We start from the raw sequence: 23,409 nt of genomic DNA, 5'->3' as shown, positions 1-23,409 counted from the left end.
TTGTGTTCCTCATAATAATGAAGGAGTAAGTATATACTCCGATACGTTGTGTTCCTCGTAATGAAGAAGTTGACATCCATAAATCACCTTCCTTCATATCCCTATTTCGTATTTCTAAATAACGATATATTATCGTTGAATCATAGGTTTTCTAACATCTTATATTCAGTTATAAGACAACGATGTCACAGTGGATCAGTCCATTCACAGCACAGGGATAGAGAACAAAACAGACGCTGTTGAGATTTCATAAAACAAACAAATCACCACGCAATCACTGGATTCACATTTACAAAGTCAACCATTTAATTTTCCATAACATTCACGTCAACATACGCATACATACAACCATCAACACACAATGAAGCTCATCACAGTAAAACAACAACCAATATCCCAATTCACTACAATCAGTCACTGCATAGTCTGGTCCAGACAGCCATTATATAGCTGATGAAATCACCATTACTTTATATACCTTCACCTGGTTTTGTTTGTTTGTTTGTTGTCAACAACGCCGGACTCAACAATATTCCGGCTATATGACGGTGGTCTGTAAATAATCGAGTGTGGACCAGAAAATCCAGTGATTGATATCATGAGCAACGATCCACGCCAATGACATGTATCAACCAAGTCAGCGAGCCTGACCACCCGATCCCGTTAATCGCCTCTTACGGCAAGCATGGGTTGCTGAAGACCTATTCTAACCCGGATCTTCACGGGTCCCTTCACCTGGTAATATTGTTAAATAAACGTCTCAAATCTCCATCTCAACAGCCCCAGGGGTCAATTTTAAGGAGCCCATAAGTAATTGTCAGTTTAGCTTCGGTCAACAGAAAAAAACATGTTCTTCTTCTTGTACAAATAAAATATCGCCCCTATGCAAAACATTACATGTTCTTCAGATCTAAATATAAATTAGTATGTCATACATAATGTAGTGCGTATTGCATAATGCATAATGGTTACAAATTGCATTCGACTTGGGATACGAAATTACTCATGTCTTGGGATACGAATTTACATAAACCCTACAGATACTAGGATACTATATCTATCGCTCGATGAATATTGATGTGATTCGAACCTCCAAACGGCAATGCGTCTCAATGTCATTTTGTAACGGAACATGGTTAAAAGTTTGGAGTGACCTCCCTTTACTAGAATATTGTGTTTTTGTGAAGTGCATCACATGTTACAGTCCCATAGTCGCCTGTCTGGCTTTTGACACGAGTGTCAGTTGGTAGGATTTGTTAGGTTGTAAGTATTCCGCTTCAGACCGCAAGTCAACACCACGTGACCTGGTGAGGCACGAGCGTTTCTGCCATAAAAAGGATGTAGGGTGGTTCCCTATGAGCTAATTTTACATGTACCACCCATGACATTGATAAAATGTAAAAGTTCACTGTTTTGGTCACAACACCTCCATCAAACGCCATGTCACTGGCTCGCTGACTTGGTTGATGCATGTCATCGATCCCAATTGCGTGGATCGATGCTCATGATAATAATCACTGGATTGTCTGGTCCAGACTCGATTATTTACAGACCACCGTCATATAGCTGCAATATTGCTGAGTGCGGCATTAAACAACCAACCAACCAATAACGTTCACCCCTGCCTCTGAGGGTGTCAATAATATGTATCAGTCAGTTATTCGCATTTGGCATTTCTTGTGTCAAGGGTACTTATTCAATCTAAGATTAGGTCATAATTCCAAGTCTGATGTGAAATGTCTTACATGTTATGTAATATGCACATGGCAGCACAGCAAGAGAGTAATGGCAGTTGAGTTGCAAAAATAACATTAATCAAAGGATTAACTGATAATACATTTATTGATTAATGACTGTTATCTTGCACAGTGGACTTGTCAAAAGTAATTGTTTATATGTATGTAGGTTTACTACAGCAGACGGATTACAGCCATATCTGGGCATGAAGTGCCTATGTTAAAGCAACATACTTCTAAGGATCAACCAATAATATGTTAATTGATTGCACATTTATTATATAACTCAATGGATTTTTTTTAAGAACCGTGGACGTAATGAACACAGTTGTTACGTTTGCTATCTCACCTGACCAGGGAGACATGTGACACCTACTGTATTCGACGTAATAAGCGCCCAGGGCGCTCTCAAAATTAGAAATAGGGGGCTCTTATAAGAATGTTATTTTGGTGAAAAAAACAGAGTTGAAAGATAAATTTCGTGGTTTATGCTGACAGCCTGAAATGTTTATGTATGACAGATATATTTTTCCAGAATTCAATAAGTCTTGTGTACATTGATCAATCGGAAGGGGTGCTAATTGGGATTGTTCACTAGCCAATATCTTAGCAAATGTTGCCATGGGCGCTTATTAGAGCAGGGCGCTTATTACGTCGAATACGGTATGTGAAAAACCAGAAACAAACTTATGCAATCAGTTGAGAGGTGAAGGCAGGTTATAATATCCCCAAAAGCTCTATTTCTTAAAATATTACATTGTTTCAAAGACATGACATTGAACAAGTTTTTTTGTACAGCTTTATCTGAATGGGATATTGGTCCTTTATATGGTTATTGATGGATACATTCCTCAAACAGGTAACTGCCTAATATTTTCATATAACTTTTGATGGCTATAGTTGCGATATTTACATTTTGTTTTCATTTATTTGCCGTAACAAGAATGTGAGAGGTCTCACTGGTGACTGATCAAATTGTTCCATATGCAAAACATATCCAGCAGTTAATATCAGTTGATATCACCAGTTTCAGATACAATCCATCCGATCATTGCGTCAAATTTATTTAGAAGTTTGTCTGGATATTTTTTAACTGAATCACTGCTAGATTGGTAGAAAATGTGCGTACAGCTGATTGCTATTTCTTGCTTAGTTTATGAGAAAATACACACAGTAATCATTATTCTGCTTATAAAACAATGCCTAGCAGAAATCATCGTTCTGGTCATAATTTACCTAAAATTTCACATTTTAATTGACTAAGTTTGTTATCACCTGTTTGTTTACCTGTGTTCTCTGAAGGGATACCATGTAGTTTTTTATTGTACATAATATAATGTTGACGGATAGCTTGAATTTTTCAAGTCGTGTATGGATTAATCAATAACAAAACCAGTCAGTTTGGCTGTAGCTCATTATAGTATACCTTTTGTTATATAGATATCCTTCTTCAATCCTCCGATAGGCTTTGCTTCGCGCAGTGCAGCGAGAACAGCGCCAAATGCAAGTCGAAGCAGACAAAATTATGGTCCATAATAAGCAAATTGTGAATCCGCGACAAAAAAGTCGATCCATATTTTAATACTTTCAAACTTGTTGTTTCCCTATAGCTAATACAGTTCACACTAGAAACAAATTCAGATAACAATTTCATTTATGGGCCTACTTGCACAAAGTGGTCTTAGTGCTACACCTATTGGAAGTCTATGTTAAGGTATTGGAGTTAAGATTGTTGTAGTGCTAAGATCTATTTGAGCAAGTGGACCCAGCTGGACTTTTAGATAAAAAATGTTGGGTACGGATGAAAATAATTATTTTACATATAGAGAATTTCATACTAATTGGGGTCTGGTTGGCCCAGTGGTATAAGGCCACAGTCATATGTGGTCCTTAGTCTATCAATCACCAGCATTAGTTGACACCCTCTGTGGGCCAGTGGATAGAGCATCTACCAGGTGGGGGGGGCATTAAAAGATGGTACTTGTTGTTACCTTGCCTCATCGTCATCATTAAGGGGATGAACAAGGACTGGTCTGCTCGGAGTTAGTGTAATTTGTTGAATGGGTATCCATGTATGTGGCATGGAAAGGCATTTTGAAACCGGCATTAGTCAGGACTAGTATGAAAGGCTCCACCAACACACACGCATACATGCAAATCACAATATGGAAGCAATAATCTTGGATGCAACGTAAAACCCCATTTCAGTTTTTTACACCCTGCATCCCTTTTGACTTCTCTCCACATTATCTGGGCCTGCTGTAATATCAGTGTTCAGAGTGACTCACCCTCAGTTTTCAGGCTGTGCAGGGCAATGCGGCACTACATCGGAATAGACGTTGGTACAGGAAGTGTGCGGGCGGCCATTGTGTCGGAAGCAGGAGAGCTGGTGGCAACTTCGGTGGCTGAGATCACGACCTGGAACCCTGTCACCGATCACTATGAGCAGTCCTCAGACAACATCTGGTCTGCTGTCACAACTACAGTCAAAGTACTTCATTTCTGTAGTTTTCGTGACTTTTGACATAGTCTATATCTATTATTAAAATCATGTACATGTTTTTTAATGTGGAGCCATGTAGATTTCATGTCCTTAATCAGATTTGGGACTGAGTGAATATGGCTTTTAGCAATTATGATCCAGCAATATCCCTTTTTGGGGGGGTGGGGGGTGGGGAGGGGGGGTGCATGGGCTTCACCCATGTGGTGAACTTGGACTTTCTGGGTAATGAACGAACTGTCTAGTATAAGATAGTGGCTTCACCCATGTGGTGAACTTGGACTCTCTGGGTGATGAACGAACTGTCTAGTATAAGGTTTCAAATGTTAAGTTTAGTGTTCTCAAATCAGGTATTTATCCATGATTCCAAACTAAGTGCCCATGGCAGGCAGATTGGAAAAATATAATATTTTTCAAAATTGGATTTTTTTAATGTTCTTATTTGCATAAAATCTGAGGAATTGGGAAATATATCATTCAATTTTGGAAATTTTACTGTCATTTACTGCAGACTTGGGGCCAAATATCAGCCCCTCAGCAAGTCTAGATACATCCCTGCAAATGTTAAGGTTACGTAGCTGGGTGAGTGTGTCCGCCCTGTAGCTATAGTGTCTCCTGTTCTAGAATGTGCTGGAGACGTCTGGTGTGGACAGGGACCAGGTGAAAGGAGTGGGCTTTGATGGAACCTGCTCTCTAGTTGTCCTTGACAAAAACTTCAAGCCTGTGTCTGTCAGTCAAACAGGTAAAGTATACATGGAATATGGACAGTAGAATGATATGTTCCTGTAGACTAACTATACCTACCACCAAACAGGAAGATTGTATAAACAGTAGAATGATATCTTCCTGCAGACTAACTATCCCTACCACCAAACAGGTAGATTGTATAGACAGTTGATTGAGTTGAATGATATCTCCCTGTAGAACATCTGGTCAGTGCGAAGTACTGAGTGTCCGCTGTTTCCTTGTTGACAGGGCGCCCTGAATGTAACGTGATCCTGTGGATGGACCACCGGGCTGCGACCCAGGCCCACGCCATCAACCAGACGGGGAGCCCGGTGCTGCAGTACGTGGGGGGCAGGATGTCCCTGGAGATGCAGATGCCGAAACTCTGCTGGCTGAAACAGGTGGGAGGAGAGTACCTTGTAGGAGGTTTAATGCCAACTTGAAGCCTATTTCAGGTATATAACAGCTGTCAGCTTGATGTGTGGGGACAGCCCAATGTGATGCAGGTTGTTGACATTTATCATGTTGGACCTGACACACTGAGGATGATAATCTGTGAATGTCTGGGATTCAAGCCCATGATGAGGTGACCTTGTCGCAAATATGGGCGTGACTCTCCTGCCACAAATATGGGCATAATTCCCCTGTCACAAATATGGGTATGACTCCACTTCCATAAATATGGACATGACTCCCCTGCCACAGATATGGGCATGACTCCACTTCCATAAATATGGGCATGACTCCCCTGCTACAAATATGGACATGACTACCCTGTTACAAATATGGGCATGACTCCCCTGCTACTGATATGGACATTACTCCCCTGCCACTAATATGGGCGTGATACAACTACCACAAATATGGACGTGGCTCCCCTTCCACAAATATGGGTGTGGCTTCCCTGTTACAAATATGGGCGTGACTTAACTGTCACAAATATGGTTGTGACTCCCCTTCCACAAATATGGGCATGACTACCCTGCTACAAATATGGGCATGACCCCCCTTCCACAAATATGGGCATGACTCCCCTGCTACAAATATGGACATGACTCCCCTGCCACTAATATGGGCAGGATTCAACTACCACAAATATGGGCGTGACACCCCTGTAACAAATATGGGCATGACCCCCCTGACATTTATCATGTTGGACCTGACACACTGAGGATGATAATCTGTGAATGTCTGGGATTCAAGCCCATGATGAGGTGACCTTGTCGCAAATATGGGCGTGACTCTCCTGCCACAAATATGGGCATAATTCCCCTGCCACAGATATGGGCATGACTCCACTTCCATAAATATGGGCATGACTACCCTGCTACAAATATGGGCATGACCCCCCTTCCACAAATATGGGCATGACTCCCCTGCTACAAATATGGACATGACTCCCCTGCCACTAATATGGGCAGGATTCAACTACCACAAATATGGGCGTGACACCCCTGTAACAAATATGGGCATGACACCCCTGCTACAAATACGGGCGTGACACATCTGCCACAAATATGGGCGTGACTCAACTGCCACAAATATGGGCATGACCCCCCTTCCACAAATATGGGTGTGACTCCCCTTCCACAAATATGGGCATGACCCCCCCATCCACAAATATGGGCATGACCCCCCCTTCCACAAATATGGTCGTGACTCCCCTGCTACAAATATGGGTGTGACTCCCCTGCCACTAATATGGGCAGGATTCAACTACCACAAATATGGGCGTGACTCCCCTGCTACAAATATGGACATGACTCCCCTGCCAATAATATGGGCGTGATACAACTACCACAAATATGGGCATGACTCCCCTGCTACAAATATGGGCGTGACTCAACTACAACAAATATGGGTGTGACACCCCTGTAACAAATATGGGCGTGACTCCCCTGCCACAAGTATGGGCGTGACTCAACTGCCACTAATATGGGCGTGACTCAACTGCCACAAATATCGGTGTGACTCAACTGCCACAAATATCGGTGTGACTCAACTGCCACAAATATCGGCGTGACTCAACTGCCACAAATATGGGCGTAATTTTCCAAAAGCAAATTGTGGCTCCTGATGCCACTGGATCACGAAGGCCCTAAAGTATGTTGTACTAACCATGACTGGATTGTTCCCCACTGTAGCTCCAGTTCCCTGCATCTTTACAGAAACTACATTCTGAAGAATTTAGATTTATGTTTGACTGAGTTGTGGCACCAAAATCAGATGCAAATGTTGTTGTTGGAGCAGTCCTTATCAGTTGCTTTTACTGTCCTGCAGAACCTGAAGGACGAGTGTTGGAACCATTCCGCACACTTCTTTGATCTGCCGGACTTCCTCACATGGAGGGCCACCCACTCTGTGTCCAGGTGAGACTCACTTTCTGCCTGCAACAACATGACAATAACTGACAAGTGTGGATTGTGATTGTCTGGTCCTGACTCCATTATGTACAGACCGATGTCATATAGCTGGAATATTGCTGAGTGCAGCGTTAAACAGCAAACAAACAACAAAAATTACCCTGGTGCATAGTACATGCTCTACATTCCTCCACCATCCCTGAATATTACCCAGTGTAAACACCCCAATCATCTGTTCTTTATCTCCTGGTATGCCCAGGTCGCTGTGCACGCTGGTGTGTAAGTGGGGGTATGTGGCCGGGACGGAGACCGAGTCCGGATGGAGCGGAGACTTCTTCAAGAACATCGGCCTGGAAGACCTCATGCATGATAACTACAGCAAAATAGGTACAGAGGTTTTCTGCATTTGTACACATTTCGTATATGTACAGAGGTTTTCAGCTTTTGTACACATTTCGTATATGTACAGAGGTTTTCAGCATTTGTACACATTTCGTATATGTACAGAGGTTTTCAGCATTTGTACACATTTTGTATATGTACAGAGGTTTTCAGCTTTTGTACACATTTCGTATATGTACAGAGGTTTTCAGCTTTTGTACACATTTTGTATATGTACAGAGGTTTCAGCTTTTGTACACATTTCGTATATGTACATAGGTTGTTTGCTTTAGACCAGTGTTCCACTTCAGACGAGTCTTCTTGCTCCTTGGTTCTATCCATCTTGGCCCCTCCAAACTCCCCAGCCCCAGATTTGTTGCTTCTGGTATGCCAGTCTTCCTTAGGGCCGGGCACTCACAATATAATTATCAGGTTGTTGTACCAAGGGCCTAATACACCAAATGCTGTTGTTTTGATTGCTCTAAGTTTCAAAAAAGGTGTGAACGTGGGCTTTTGTATCAAACCTGCAACTGTGTTGAAAAGGTACTGTGACATTAGCAGAGTTTGGTTCAGTGTATTTATTTTTATGTGTGCTCTTTGTGAAACAAAAGTTTGGGTTGGCTGGGACATTTTATTGTCCCTTATGCCAGGAACAACTTTGATCTTTGAATTGTTTTCAGAAAATAGATATTGTTTGGATGTTTTATCACTTTTCACTTCAAGCCCTCTGTTTATTAAAAACTTATATTATAATCATCATATTGAAATTGAGTAAATTTTAGAAATCTTATGAAAGATCTATGTTCAGTATATATAGAACCAGAAAAAAATATTTCACATGATATCTTGATTATGACTGAGAGTGTAGCATTTTTGATAAAGTTAAAATATAGTTTTTGTTGTTTCAGTACCTATGTTAGTAGTCAAGAATATTATGCCTAATTCTCCGTGATCTTTCATTTCAAACATGATGCATGTCCATCTCTAATACTGAATATATGTTTGCAAAGTTATGAAGATGTATCGCCATAGATATTGGAGTTGTTTTTCACATTATAGTAATTTTGACTTAGGCTTCACCTAAATATTGTTGTCTTCAGGCATGATGAACAACATTACTGTTTCTGTACACAGGAAGTGATGTGCGAGCGCCAGGAGAGGCTTGTGGGACAGGATTAACCCCGGAGGCAGCAGAAGAGCTGGGTTTGAAACCAGGAACCCCAGTAGGAACAGCCCTCATCGATGCACATGCAGGGGGAGTAGGTAGGAAGTGACACTTACCGTAGTCTATGTAATACATTCTCTTTGTACATGCAGGGGGAGTAGGTAGGAAGAGACACTTACGGTAGTCTACATAATACATTCTCTTTGTACATGCAGGGGGAGTAGGTAGGAAGTGACACTTACCGTAGTCTATGTAATACATTCTCTTTGTACATGCAGGGGGAGTAGGTAGGAAGTGACACTTACCGTAGTCTATGTAATACATTCTCTTTGTACATGCAGGGGGAGTAGGTAGGAAGAGACACTACCGTAGTCTATGTAATACATTCTCTTTGTACATGCAGGGGAAGTAGGTAGGAAGAGACACTTACCGTAGTCTGTAATACATTCTCTTTGTACATGCAGGGGGAGTAGGTAGGAAGAGACACTTACCGTAGTCTATGTAATACATTCTCTTTGTACATGCAGGGGGAGTAGGTAGGAAGAGACACTTACCGTAGTCTACATAATACATTCTCTTTGTACATGCAGGGGGAGTAGGTAGGAAGTGACACTTACCGTAGTCTATGTAATACATTCTCTTTGTACATGCAGGGGGAGTAGGTAGGAAGTGACACTTACCGTAGTCTATGTAATACATTCTCTTTGTACATGCAGGGGGAGTAGGTAGGAAGTGACACTTACCGTAGTCTATGTAATACATTCTCTTTGTACATGCAGGGGGAGTAGGTAGGAAGAGACACTACCGTAGTCTATGTAATACATTCTCTTTGTACATGCAGGGGAAGTAGGTAGGAAGAGACACTTACCGTAGTCTATGTAATACATTCTCTTTGTACATGCAGGGGGAGTAGGTAGGAAGAGACACTTACCGTCGTCTATGTAATACATTCTCTTTGTACATGCAGGGGGAGTAGGTAGGAAGTGACACTTACCGTAGTCTACATAATACATTCTCTTTGTACATGCAGGGGGAGTAGGTAGGAAGAGACACTTACCGTAGTCTACATAATACATTCTCTTTGTACATGCAGGGGGAGTAGGTAGGAAGAGACACTTACCGTCGTCTATGTAATACATTCTCTTTGTACATGCAGGGGGAGTAGGTAGGAAGAGACACTTACCGTAGTCTACATAATACATTCTCTTTGTACATGCAGGGGGAGTAGGTAGGAAGAGACACTTACCGTAGTCTATGTAATACATTCTCTTTGTACATGCAGGGGGAGTAGGTAGGAAGAGACACTTACCGTAGTCTACATAATACATTCTCTTTGTACATGCAGGGGGAGTAGGTAGGAAGAGACACTTACCGTAGCCTACATAATACATTCTCTTTGTACATGCAGGGGGAGTAGGTAGGAAGAGACACTTACCGTAGTCTACATAATACATTCTCTTTGTACATGCAGGGGGAGTAGGTAGGAAGAGACACTTACCGTAGTCTATGTAATACATTCTCTTTGTACATGCAGGGGGAGTAGGTAGGAAGAGACACTTACCGTAGTCTACATAATACACTCTCTTTGTACATGCAGGGGGAGTAGGTAGGAAGAGACACTTACCGTAGTCTACATAATACATTCTCTTTGTACATGCAGGGGGAGTAGGTAGGAAGAGACACTTACCGTACACTACATAATACATTCTCTTTGTACATGCAGGTGGAGTAGGTAGGAAGAGACACTTACCGTAGTCTATGTAATACATTCTCTTTGTACATGCAGGGGGAGTAGGTAGGAAGAGACACTTACCGTAGTCTATGTAATACATTCTCTTTGTACATGCAGGGGGAGTAGGTAGGAAGAGACACTTACCGTAGTCTACATAATACATTCTCTTTGTACATGCAGGGGGAGTAGGTAGGAAGTGACACTTACCGTAGTCTGTAATACATTCTCTTTGTACATGCAGGGGGAGTAGGTAGGAAGAGACACTTACCGTAGTCTATGTAATACATTCTCTTTGTACATGCAGGGGGAGTAGGTAGGAAGAGACACTTACCGTAGTCTACATAATACATTCTCTTTGTACATGCAGGGGGAGTAGGTAGGAAGAGACACTTACCGTCGTCTATGTAATACATTCTCTTTGTACATGCAGGGGGAGTAGGTAGGAAGAGACACTTACCGTAGTCTACATAATACATTCTCTTTGTACATGCAGGGGGAGTAGGTAGGAAGAGACACTTACCGTAGTCTACATAATACATTCTCTTTGTACATGCAGGGGGAGTAGGTAGGAAGAGACACTTACCGTAGTCTACATAATACATTCTCTTTGTACATGCAGGGGGAGTAGGTAGGAAGTGACACTTACCGTAGTCTGTAATACATTCTCTTTGTACATGCAGGGGGAGTAGGTAGGAAGAGACACTTACCGTAGTCTATGTAATACATTCTCTTTGTACATGCAGGGGGAGTAGGTAGGAAGAGACACTTACCGTAGTCTACATAATACATTCTCTTTGTACATGCAGGGGGAGTAGGTAGGAAGAGACACTTACCGTCGTCTATGTAATACATTCTCTTTGTACATGCAGGGGGAGTAGGTAGGAAGAGACACTTACCGTAGTCTACATAATACATTCTCTTTGTACATGCAGGGGGAGTAGGTAGGAAGAGACACTTACCGTAGTCTATGTAATACATTCTCTTTGTACATGCAGGGGGAGTAGGTAGGAAGAGACACTTACCGTAGTCTACATAATACATTCTCTTTGTACATGCAGGGGGAGTAGGTAGGAAGAGACACTTACCGTAGCCTACATAATACATTCTCTTTGTACATGCAGGGGGAGTAGGTAGGAAGAGACACTAACCGTAGTCTATGTAATACATTCTCTTTGTACATGCAGGGGGAGTAGGTAGGAAGAGACACTTACCGTAGTCTATGTAATACATTCTCTTTGTACATGCAGGGGGAGTAGGTAGGAAGAGACACTTACCGTAGTCTACATAATACATTCTCTTTGTACATGCAGGGGGAGTAGGTAGGAAGTGACACTTACCGTAGTCTACATAATACATTCTCTTTGTACATGCAGGGGAAGTAGGTAGGAAGTGACACTTACCGTAGTCTATGTAATACATTCTCTTTGTACATGCAGGGGGAGTAGGTAGGAAGAGACACTTACCGTAGTCTACATAATACATTCTCTTTGTACATGCAGGGGGAGTAGGTAGGAAGAGACACTTACCGTAGTCTATGTAATACATTCTCTTTGTACATGCAGGGGGAGTAGGTAGGAAGAGACACTTACCGTAGTCTATGTAATACATTCTCTTTGTACATGCAGGGGGAGTAGGTAGGAAGAGACACTTACCGTAGTCTACATAATACATTCTCTTTGTACATGCAGGGGGAGTAGGAAGGAAGAGACACTTACCGTAGTCTACATAATACATTCTCTCCAAGTTGTACATGCAGGAGGAGCATGCAGAAAAGGACACCTACCGTAGTCTATGTAATATACTCTCTTTGTACATGCAGTGTCTTTATTATGTGGTCTCTAGAGGTTTATTCAAATAGTTAATTTAGAAAAAGAATCGGAGAAAGCAGCTCCTAACCAATCAAACGGTTTGATGATTATGATTATCAAACATGCCTGACATACAGTGTCCAACGAAGCTTTCCCTTTGGTCTAGGAATGAGTCCAGCAATATCTTAGAGGCTTATTTAAATGTTCAGACAATATTCTTGTTCTTTATTTGATTGTTTTGTTCAATTCACTACATAACTGAGGGGAATTCCCTTCTGAATGGCAAGAAGCAATTATTGTTCAATTACACATAATATTAGGACATGTGGGGATCGTTTCAGGTTCAGATGAGGTCGGGATTGTTTACATACTGTAATTAGTTTTGTTGTGCAATATTTCTTTGTGAAACAAGTTTGCCCATCATGTAACATCCTTTTCACTCACTCACTCTGCAGGTTGTCTCGGGTGTGTCCCTGCCAATCTCAGCAGCCCCCTACCGCCTGTAACCGGTCGACTGGTCCTTATCTGCGGTACATCCTCATGTCATATGGCCGTGAGTCTTCACTCGGAGAAAAATCTTTAAACTGCACACATGCATGCACGCACAGATATGTTTTGTATTTCCATGTTTAATTTCATATTTTCTGTTTCAGATCAGCAAGTCAGCCACATTTGTTGGTGGAGTGTGGGGGCCTTACTATTCTGCCATGTTGCCTGAACACTGGTTAAACGAGGGTGGACAGAGTGCCACAGGCAAGCTAGTAGGTAAACACTTGATAAACAAGGATGGGTAGAGTACCATGAGAAAGCTAATAGGTAAACACTGGTTAAACGAGGGTAGACAGAGTGCCACAGGCAAGCTAGTTAGTAAACACTTGATAAACAAGGATGGGTAGAGTACCATGAGAAAGCTAATAGGTAAACACTGGTTAAACGAGGGTGGACAGAGTGCCACAGGCAAGCTAGTAGGTAAACACTGGTTAAACGAGGGTGGACAGAGTGCCACAGGCAAGCTAGTAGGTAAACACTGGATAGACAAGGATGGGTAGAGTGCCACAGGCAAGCTAGTAGGTAAACACTGGATAGACAAGGATGGGTAGAGTGCCACAGGCAAGCTAGTTAGTAAACACTGGATAGACAAGGATGGGTAGAGTGCCACAGGCAAGCTAGTTAGTAAACACTGGATAAACGAGGGTGGAAAGACTGCCATGGGAAAGCTAGTAGGTAAATACTGGTTAAACGAGGGTGGACAGAGTGCCACAGGCAAGCTAGTAGGTAAACACTGGATGGACAAGGATGGGTAGAGTGCCACAGGCAAGCTAGTTAGTAAATACTGGATAGACAAGGATGGGTAGAGTGCCACAGGCAAGCTAGTTAGTAAACACTGGATAAACGAGGGTGGAAAGACTGCCATGGGAAAGCTAGTAGGTAAACACTGGATAAACGAGGAAGGGTAGAGTGCCACAGGCAAGCTAGTAGGTGAACACTGGATAAACGAGGGTGGATAGAGTGCCACAGGCAAGCTAGTAGGTAAACACTGGATAGACAAGGATGGGTAGAGTGCCACAGGCAAGCTAGTTAGTAAACACTGGATAAACGAGGGTGGAAAGACTGCCATGGGAAAGCTAGTAGGTAAATACTGGTTAAACGAGGGTGGACAGAGTGCCACAGGCAAGCTAGTAGGTGAACACTGGATAAACGAGGGTGGATAGAGTGCCATAGAAAAGCTAGTAGGTAACACTGGTTAAAGAAGGCTGGGTAGAACACCATGGGCAACCTAGTAGGTAGACACTGGATAAACGAGGTTGGATAGAGTGCCACTGGGAAGCTAGTTAGTAAATACTGGATAAACAAGGGTGGGAAGAGTGCCACAGGCAAGCTAGTTAGTAAACACTCGATAAACGAGGGTGGAAAGACTGCCATTGGAAAGCTAGTAGGTAAACACTGGTTAAACGAGGGTGGACAGAGTGCCACAGGCAAGCTAGTAGGTAAACACTGGATAGACAAGGATGGGTAGAGCGCCACAGGCAAGCTAGTAGGTAAACACTGGATAGACAAGGATGGGTAGAGTGCCACAGGCAAGCTAGTTAGTAAACACTGGATAAACGAGGGTGGAAAGACTGCCATGGGAAAGCTAGTAGGTAAACACTGGATAAACGAGGATGGGTAGAGTGCCACAGGCAAGCTAGTAGGTGAACACTGGATAAACGAGGGTGGATAGAGTGCCACAGGCAAGCTAGTAGGTGAACACTGGATAAACGAGGGTGGATAGAGTGCCATAGAAAAGCTAGTAGGTAACACTGGTTAAAGAAGGCTGGGTAGAACACCATGGGCAAGCTAGTAGGTAGACACTGGATAAACGAGGTTGGATAGAGTGCCACTGGGAAGCTATTAGGTAAACACTGGATAAACAAGGGTGGGAAGAGTGCCACAGGCAAGCTAGTTAGTAAACACTGGATAAACGAGGGTGGAAAGACTGCCATGTGATAGCTAGTAGGTAAACACTGGTTAAACGAGGGTGGACAGAGTGCCACAGGCAAGCTAGTAGGTAAACACTGGATAAACAAGGATGGGTAGAGTGCCACAGGCAAGCTAGTTAGTAAACACTGGATAATCGAGGGTGGAAAGACTGCCATGGGAAAGCTAGTTAGTAAACACTGGATAAACGAGGATGGGTAGAGTGCCACAGGCAAGCTAGTAGGTGAACACTGGATAAACGAGGGTGGATAGAGTGCCATAGAAAAGCTAGTAGGTAAACACTGGTTAAAGAAGGCTGGGTAGAACACCATGGGCAAGCTAGTAGGTAGACACTGGATAAACGAGGTTGGATAGAGTGCCACTGGGAAGCTATTAGGTAAACACTGGATAAACAAGGGTGGGAAGAGTGCCACAGGCAAGCTAGTTAGTAAACACTGGATAAACGAGGGTGGTAAGACTGCCATGGGAGAGCTAGTAGGTAAACACTGGTTAAACGAGGGTGAGCAGAGGGCCATGGGAAAGCTAATAGGTAAACACTGGATAAACTAGAGTTTAGTTCAGGTAAACAAAGTTTCTGAGTTAAGAGTACAGTGCTGAATGATTCACACTGACTGAGTAAGTCACTACATATGCATGGAGATGTTAATGGAAGTCCTGCCAAGTTAGATTCTAGTAAATGCACACCCGGTTTCTTTTTCTATTGGTCACTTTTCTTGATGTATGCATATACACATACATATTTTAAATTAATTTCAGTCTACGTTTGTCATAACTACAATGTCTAGAATGCACCAGATTGTTGAGCATCGTCTCCATGTGATCACGGTGAGGATAGTGTTGTGAGGCCACTGTGTTCTCTTGCAGATAGACTTTGTGATTGAGACTCACCCAGCGTACCAGGAGGCACTCTCACAGGCAAATACAAAGTCATGTCACATTTCTTCATTCTTCACTTCAAGATTATTTAATATTAATATAGAATGATCACAGTCTTGTAAGGGCTGTATTTATTCCCTGAACAATCAGTGTATTATGATGAACCTAGTGTATTATGATAACCTCGGTGTATTATGATAACCTCTGTGTGTTATGACGAACCTAGTGTACTATGATAACCTCAGTCTATTGTGACCAACCTCAGTGTATTATGACGAACCTAGTGTATTATGATAACCTTGGTGTATTATGATAACCTTGGTGTTTTATGACAAACCTAGTGTACTATGATAACCTCAGTGTATTGTGACGAACCTAGTGTACTATGATAACCTCGGTGTATTATGATAACCTCTGTGTATTATGATGATCCTAGTGTACTATGATAACCTCGGTGTATTATGATAACCTCAGTGTATTATGATAACCTCAGTGTATTATGATAACCTCAGTGTATTATGATAACCTCAGTGTATTATGATGAACCTAGTGTACTGATAACCTCGGTGTATTATGATAACCTCTGTGTATTATGATGATCCTAGTGTACTATGATAACCCCAGTGTATTATAACCTCAGTGTATTATGATAACCTCAGTGTATTATGATAACCTCAGTGTATTATGATGAACCTAGTGTACTATGATAACCTCAGTGTATTATGATAACCTCAGTGTATTATGATAACCTCAGTGTATTATGATGAACCTAGTGTACTATGATAACCTCAGTGTATTATGATAACCTCAGTGTATTATGATAACCTCAGTGTATTATGATGAACCTAGTGTACTATGATAACCTCAGTGTATTATAACCTCAGTGTATTATGATAACCTCAGTGTATTATGATAACCTCAGTGTATTATGATGAACCTAGTGTATTATGATAACATCAGTGTATTATAACCTAGTGTATTATGATAACCTCAGTGTATTATGATAACCTCAGTGTATTATGATGAACCTAGTGTATTATGATAACCTCAGTGTATTATAACCTAGTGTATTATGATAACATCAGTGTATTATGATAACCTCAGTGTATTATGACGAACCTAGTGTACTATGATAACCTCAGTGTACTATGATAACCTCAGTGTATTATGACGAACCTAGTGTACTATGATAACCTCAGTGTATTATGATAACATCAGTGTATTATAACCTAGTGTATTGATAACCTCAGTGTATTATGATAACCTCAGTGTATTATGATGAACCTAGTGTATTATGATAACCTCAGTGTATTATAACCTAGTGTATTATGATAACATCAGTGTATTATGATAACCTCAGTGTATTATGACGAACCTAGTGTACTATGATAACCTCAGTGTACTATGATAACCTCAGTGTATTATGATAACCTCAGTGTACTATGATAACCTCAGTGTACTATGATAACCTCAGTGTATTATGATTTTGTGAATAAACTGAGTTTCCCTTTTTGAACATGTACCAAAAAATAGACATGCAAAAACAAATGCAAACCTGATATTGTAATCTGAGAAAATATGTTGAAAACTTTGTATGTGTTCACATTATTTATTGATGTCTTCCTATCGATTTACAGAGGTGTCCACATACATGGCTTCCTCAATAGCCACATAGAGGTGATGAGTGGTGACAAGGGGAGACAATCTGTTGCTCAACTCACGTCTGACCTTCACATGTGGCCAGATTTCCACGGTAACCGCTCACCTATTGCAGACCCGACTCTGAAAGGAATGGTAAGTTCATATCTTTCTTTTGATGATCTTTCCAGTGGATTCTGGGGCATTTTGTTGCCACCATTTTTCCAAAAATTGTATTTAAAACTTTTGTTCGATTGTCTTTGTTTGTTGATGAAAACATATGTTTCCATGTAGGTATTTGATATCCTAGAATTGGTCTTTTTGGAATCATAGATTTGTGGTGCTGAGTTCATTTTCTAAAAATAGGGTCTTGTGCGTCCTAAGCGTTCAGACAATATGTTCACAGCCATGTTTGTTTTAAATGACACGCTAATGATGCCAAAGACCCTTCATTAAGTTAATGACGCGCTAATGACAGCACGATGTCATTAAAATGTTGGTACAATTGGATTTAATGATACATCAGTTAATGAAGGTTTAATGACACATTAATGCATCATTAAAGTTTGATACAACCAGTTCCTTGTCATTTGCGCCAGGTGTGTGGGTTGACGCTGTCATCTGGCGTGGATAACCTGGCTCTCATCTACCTAGCTACACTCCAAGCACTCACAGTACGTCTCCAGTACCTCAGTATGGCACCATACATGGTTGCATGAATTTAATATGGCACTCAGTGCATAACATTCTCAGTATCATGTATGGTCATGTAACATTCCCTTCTTGATGTATTGTTTCCATGGTTACAGAACGGTACCTGACACATGTAGCATTTCCTTTTTGATGTCTGGTTACCATGGTTATAGTATGGCACTCGACGCATGTAACATTCCCTTTTTTATGTATGGTTGCCATGGTTACAGTATGGCACCTGACACTGTTACAATCACTGTTTAATGTGCATGTAACATTCACTGTATGGTTGCCATGGCTACAGAACAGCACCCAACACACGTAACATTCCCTTTGTTATGTATGGTTACAGTATGGCGCCCAAAACATGTAGCATTCACTGTTTGATGTATGGTTGCCATGGTTACAAAACAGCACCCAACACATGTAACATTCCCTTTGTGATATATGGTTACAGTACGGCACCCAAGACATGTAACATTCAAGGTATGACATATGGTTGCCATGGTTACAGTACAGCACCAGACACATGTAACATTCACTGTAAGACATATGGTTGCCTTGGTTACAATACGGCACCCGACACATGCAACATTCACTCTTTGACGTATGGTTGTCATGGTTACAGTATGGCACCCGACACATGTAACATTCACTGTAAGACATATGGTTGCCTTGGTTACACTACGGCACCCGACACATGCAACGTTCACCTTTGACGTATGGTTGTCATGGTTACAGTATGGCACCCGAAACATCATCTCCGAGATGAACAGAAGCGGTCACAGCATCTCCCTGGTGTATCTGTGTGGGGGGCTCAGGAACAACCATCTGTTTGTCACAACCACAGCGGACATACTCAGTATGTACCCGCTCTGTTTCATACCCTAGTCCTCTTTCCTGGGTAGCTTACATTTTAGTGAGGGTCAATTGCAGTCAAATTCGAGCAGGCATAATGGCCTGTTATGATGTGAGTTGTGTGTTTTTATGAATTTGATGCAGTTTTGATCAAGTAATTTTGGTGTTGTAGAAATAACTGTGTTATTATTGCGAGAAAAATGAGAAAATGGTATATTTGTTCACATGATAATGCCAGCAGAGATTTGTCTGATGACTTGGGGTAATAACACAGGCTCTGGTGAGGTGAGGTGAAATTGGATTTAACGTCGCGTCCAAGATTATTGCACTTATATAGGGACGTGCATGCATGTGTGTGTGTGTGTTTGGCTGCTTGTACTAGTCTGGACTGATGCCGATTTATAGTGCTAGCCCACTGAGATACATGCCGCAGTGCAGTTTAACATGAATACCCCACTCAGACACAGTATACTGACTCCGAGCCGACCAGTCCTGTTTTAGCCCCTTAATGCCGAGCGCCAGTCAGGGTAACAACAAGTACCATCTTTTAACCTCTTTTGGTATGACGCCGCCGGGGACCACCCCCCGAACCTTCCACTCTCCGGGCGGACGCTCTACCACTAGACCACGGAGGCGTTCGGCTCCCGAAGTGAAAACCTGAACTGAGAAGTGTTTACCGTATTCGATGTAATAAGCGCCCACAGCGATATTTGCTAATATATTGGCCAGTGAACAATCCCAATTAGCACCCCTTCCGATTAATCAATGTACACAAGACTTATTTATTCGCGTATAACACGCACTCATGTGTTATGTGCATACTTAATTATGGGCAATTAAATTCTGGAAAAATATGTCTGTCATATATAAACATTTCAGGCTGTCAGCATAAACCACGATATTTATCTTTCAACTCTGTTTTTTTCACTAAAGTAATATTCCAATAAGAGCCCCCTATGTCTAATTTTGAGAGCGCCCTGGGCACTTATTACGTCGAATACGGTAGTAGTAAAACACCACGGTCATGAGCATTGACCCTCGTGAACATGTGGGTTTAAATTAGTCTTCCACAATCCATGCTTGTCGTATGAGGCGACTAAAGGGATTGGGTGGTCAGACTAACTGACTTGGTTAATGCATGTCATATCTCAAATGTGTAGATCGGTGTGCATGATGTCGATCACTGGATTGTCTGATCCAGACACTATTACTTACAGGCCAGAGTCATGTAGCTGGAAGATTGCTGAGTACAGCGTTAAACAACAAACAATGAAACAAACAACAAGAACATTGAAGAAACACTAAGATAGCTCAAGTTAGACATTTCTATCAACTTCTGTGTCACATATAGATAGCTGTTGTGACATTTTGAAATTTGGGAGTAACCTCAGGTTCAGATGGCACATGTCTTTTCTCTACAAACACAAATAGGGATATTAATGTTGTGTTTGTTGCATGTATGATCTTCTAAACTATTGCCCTGGATGTGACACTGTATCTACTCCTCCTTCCAGACATGACGGTTGTGCTGCCTGACAACACGGAGTCTGTGTTACTGGGGTCGGCCATATTGGGGGCCAGGGCTTCCGGGGACTACACCAGCATCCAGGTACATACTCCTCATCTGACTGCCAGGGTCCACCCACATCTGACTGTCAGGGTCCACTCACATCTGATTGTCATGGTCCACTCACATCTGACTGTCAGGGTCCACTCACATCTGACTGTCAGGGTCCACTCACATCTGACTGACAGGGTCCACTCACATCTGACTGGCAGGGTCCACTCACATCTGACTGACAGGGTCCACTCACATCTGCCTGGCAGGGTCCACTCACATCTGACTGTCAGGGTCCACTCACATCTGATTGTCATGGTCCACTTACATCTGACTGTCAGGGTCTACTCACATCTGACTGTCAGGGTCCACTCACATCTGACTGACAGGGTCCACTCACATCTGACTGGCAGGGTCCACTCACATCTGACTGACAGGGTCCACTCACATCTGACTGGCAGGGTCCACCCACATCTGTCATGGTCCACTCACATCTATCAGGGTCCACTCACATCTGACTGTCAAGGTCCACTCATTTTTTCAAGGATTTTCAGGGACAGTTTTTTTTTAAAATTAATTTTAAAATAACAGCTCTCACCCCCCACCCTTGTCCTCAGAATATCAAATAGTCGATCCTTTTTGTGAAGAATCATTTATTCTCATAGTAAATGTTATTTTCAGGATGCAATGGGAAAGATGGGAGGCAAGGGTTCAGTTGTGATGCCAGACCAGAATGTTCGTCAGTAAGTTGCCTTGTTAGATAATATTCATCAGTAAGTTGCCTTGTTAGATAATATTCCACAGTAAGTTGCTGTATTAGCTTAGCAGCTTGTCCAATACTCAGGAGTACACAGATATAATTTCATGACGTGTATTTGCATTGAACAGTTTTTGGTGCAACTTTCTATTAGCATGCTACAGTGTAACAATGTTAATTCAAGCCATTCTTAATAAATCGAGGCTTCTGTAGTTTGAGACAAGGGAATGCAGTGATAAGACAAGAGTGTTGATAAGGCCTCGGTCAGGGCTGCACATTCACACAGCCTTAGACGATGTATTGAGTTTCTGGAATTGAGCTTTCACTGTTGGTATTTGTTCCAGTTTTGTTAGTTTGTTGTTTACCTCCTCACTCAGCAGTTGTCCACCAATGTGATGATGGCTTGTATATATTCATCTTCCCGAGGCAAGAGAGTAACTGACTATAAAAGTCAAGTTTTCACCCTTGCGAACTAGGCTGGAATTATGAAGTTATATTTTGGCTGGACTAACGAGTCTATGCATAGTCCAATCAAAACGCGTTACAAAATCGACATCCGGTTCTTAAACAACATGGATTTCAACGTGCAGATTTCAGTCGAGTGCAGGATTTGCAATGATGTGTATCACCAACTGGGTGTCAACAGATATTTTCCAAAACGTTTCATGTTCTTATTGAAGGTGCTCACCTTATTTGATGCACTGTAAGACCCATTTGATTACAATTTAGATCTTGGTCATCGATCAGATTGACTGGGCGTCACCATTTTGTTTGTTTTGTCACAAATGGAAGTGATATGAGTGGTGGAATCTGATTGTTCAATAGGAGGGTCATAGAAGGGACATAACTCACATGTGGCACTACAATCAAGCCCAGAAATTCCAGACTATTTTGGCAAGGGTGGAAACTGGACTTTTACTATCAGTTAACTTCCCTGCCTCAGGAAGATGATATAAAATCGAGTCTGGGATAGACAAACCAGTGACTGACATCATGAACAACATCCCTTGCCATATGGGTATGTTAAGATGCAATCAAGCAAATAAAAGTCTGACCACCTGATTAAGTCTATTTGTACGACAAGCATAGGTTGCTGGGCACATGCTCTAACTAGGTATCTGGACATGGTGTTCTGGTGACACAAATGACATCATGTGATTGTAGGTATCATGACAAGAAGTACCAGGTGTACTTGAAGATGTTAGAACACCAGCAGGAATACACACAGATCATGACCCAGTGAAGGAGAAGAGTGAGCATGGAGGAACATGAGCAGAAAAACAGATTGTTCCACACACAGAGTTCTGGCAGCAGATGCTCCGTAGGCTGGTGAAGCCTGTACGTTTTCTGGACATGATTCGAGAGGAACCTGAAGAGATTAATGTCCATGATTTATCCCAGGTGGACTCAGGAGCCATCGGCGAGAATGTATTCATAATCAGAGCTATATCTCTTTCTTATGTATTGCTGGAATCAATAATTTGAATTATTGTAATATAGTCGTGGCAGGGAAGAAAATGGGTTTATCCATTCAAGGTGTTGCATGCCGAGGTATGACTTGAATAAGCTAAAAATTAACACAAAAGAGAGCTGAATGTGATTTTGTTGTGGTTCAATCTAATTAACACAAAAGAGAGCTGAATGTGATTTTGTTATAGTTCAATCTCATTGAAATCAGACCTCAGTTCTTGCTACTGCTTAACAAAGATCTGAGGACATCCCATTAGGGATCACGTCAGAACGACTTTTCATCCGCCCAATCAGAGCGTCGCTTACCAGATCATGAAAGTGACCGTCGGAATGTGATTTCTAATCATGCAACCACGAGAACTTTAACACGGGGAATTCCGAACGATAGTTACGGGTTTAACGACCAAATCCATACACTCTAGACCATCTATTAGCCATTCCAGAATGTTCTTTTGTTCAGGTTTCAAATTTTTAGTCGAGAATTTGTCAAAATATGTTTCGAAGCGTTGTCGCCAATTTGAAATTAGTGCCGTAAAGCACGAGAAAACTGTCTTCTGATTGGTCATTCCATTGGTCGGTCAAAGTTCGCGCAAGGTCGGTCTGACGTGATCCGTAATGGTATGTCCTCAGATCTTTGTTTAGCGGTAGCAAGAACTAAGATCTGATTTTA

General features: G+C 41.9%; 1 protein-coding gene across 4 annotated transcripts; it reads left to right on the top strand.

The window, feature by feature from the left end:
• Positions 1 to 1,159: 1,159 nt before the first annotated feature.
• LOC124134530 (FGGY carbohydrate kinase domain-containing protein-like) lies at positions 1,160 to 23,053 on the top strand. 4 transcript variants are annotated; one of them, XM_048400398.1, is made up of 16 exons: positions 1,160 to 1,263; positions 4,038 to 4,227; positions 4,861 to 4,978; positions 5,212 to 5,363; positions 7,243 to 7,331; positions 7,585 to 7,712; positions 8,841 to 8,969; positions 12,867 to 12,964; positions 13,065 to 13,172; positions 15,754 to 15,815; positions 17,403 to 17,559; positions 18,003 to 18,077; positions 18,838 to 18,958; positions 20,469 to 20,563; positions 21,194 to 21,255; positions 22,434 to 23,053. In XM_048400398.1, exons 2-16 carry the CDS (start codon positions 4,051 to 4,053, stop codon positions 22,510 to 22,512), a joined length of 1,650 nt encoding a protein of 549 aa, XP_048256355.1. In that variant the 5' UTR covers positions 1,160 to 1,263; positions 4,038 to 4,050; the 3' UTR covers positions 22,513 to 23,053. The 4 variants fall into 4 exon arrangements, with proteins under 4 accessions (XP_048256355.1, XP_048256353.1, XP_048256354.1 ...); XM_048400396.1 differs by having other exon boundaries at positions 4,031 to 4,227; XM_048400397.1 differs by having other exon boundaries at positions 1,160 to 1,307.
• Positions 23,054 to 23,409: the final 356 nt, after the last annotated feature.

The sequence above is a fragment of the Haliotis rufescens genome, unplaced genomic scaffold (genome assembly GCF_023055435.1).
Source record: "Haliotis rufescens isolate VD_foot unplaced genomic scaffold, xgHalRufe1.0.p SCAF_2, whole genome shotgun sequence".
Taxonomy (NCBI): domain Eukaryota; kingdom Metazoa; phylum Mollusca; class Gastropoda; order Lepetellida; family Haliotidae; genus Haliotis; species Haliotis rufescens.
This window is presented reverse-complemented; position numbering and strand designations above follow the sequence as displayed.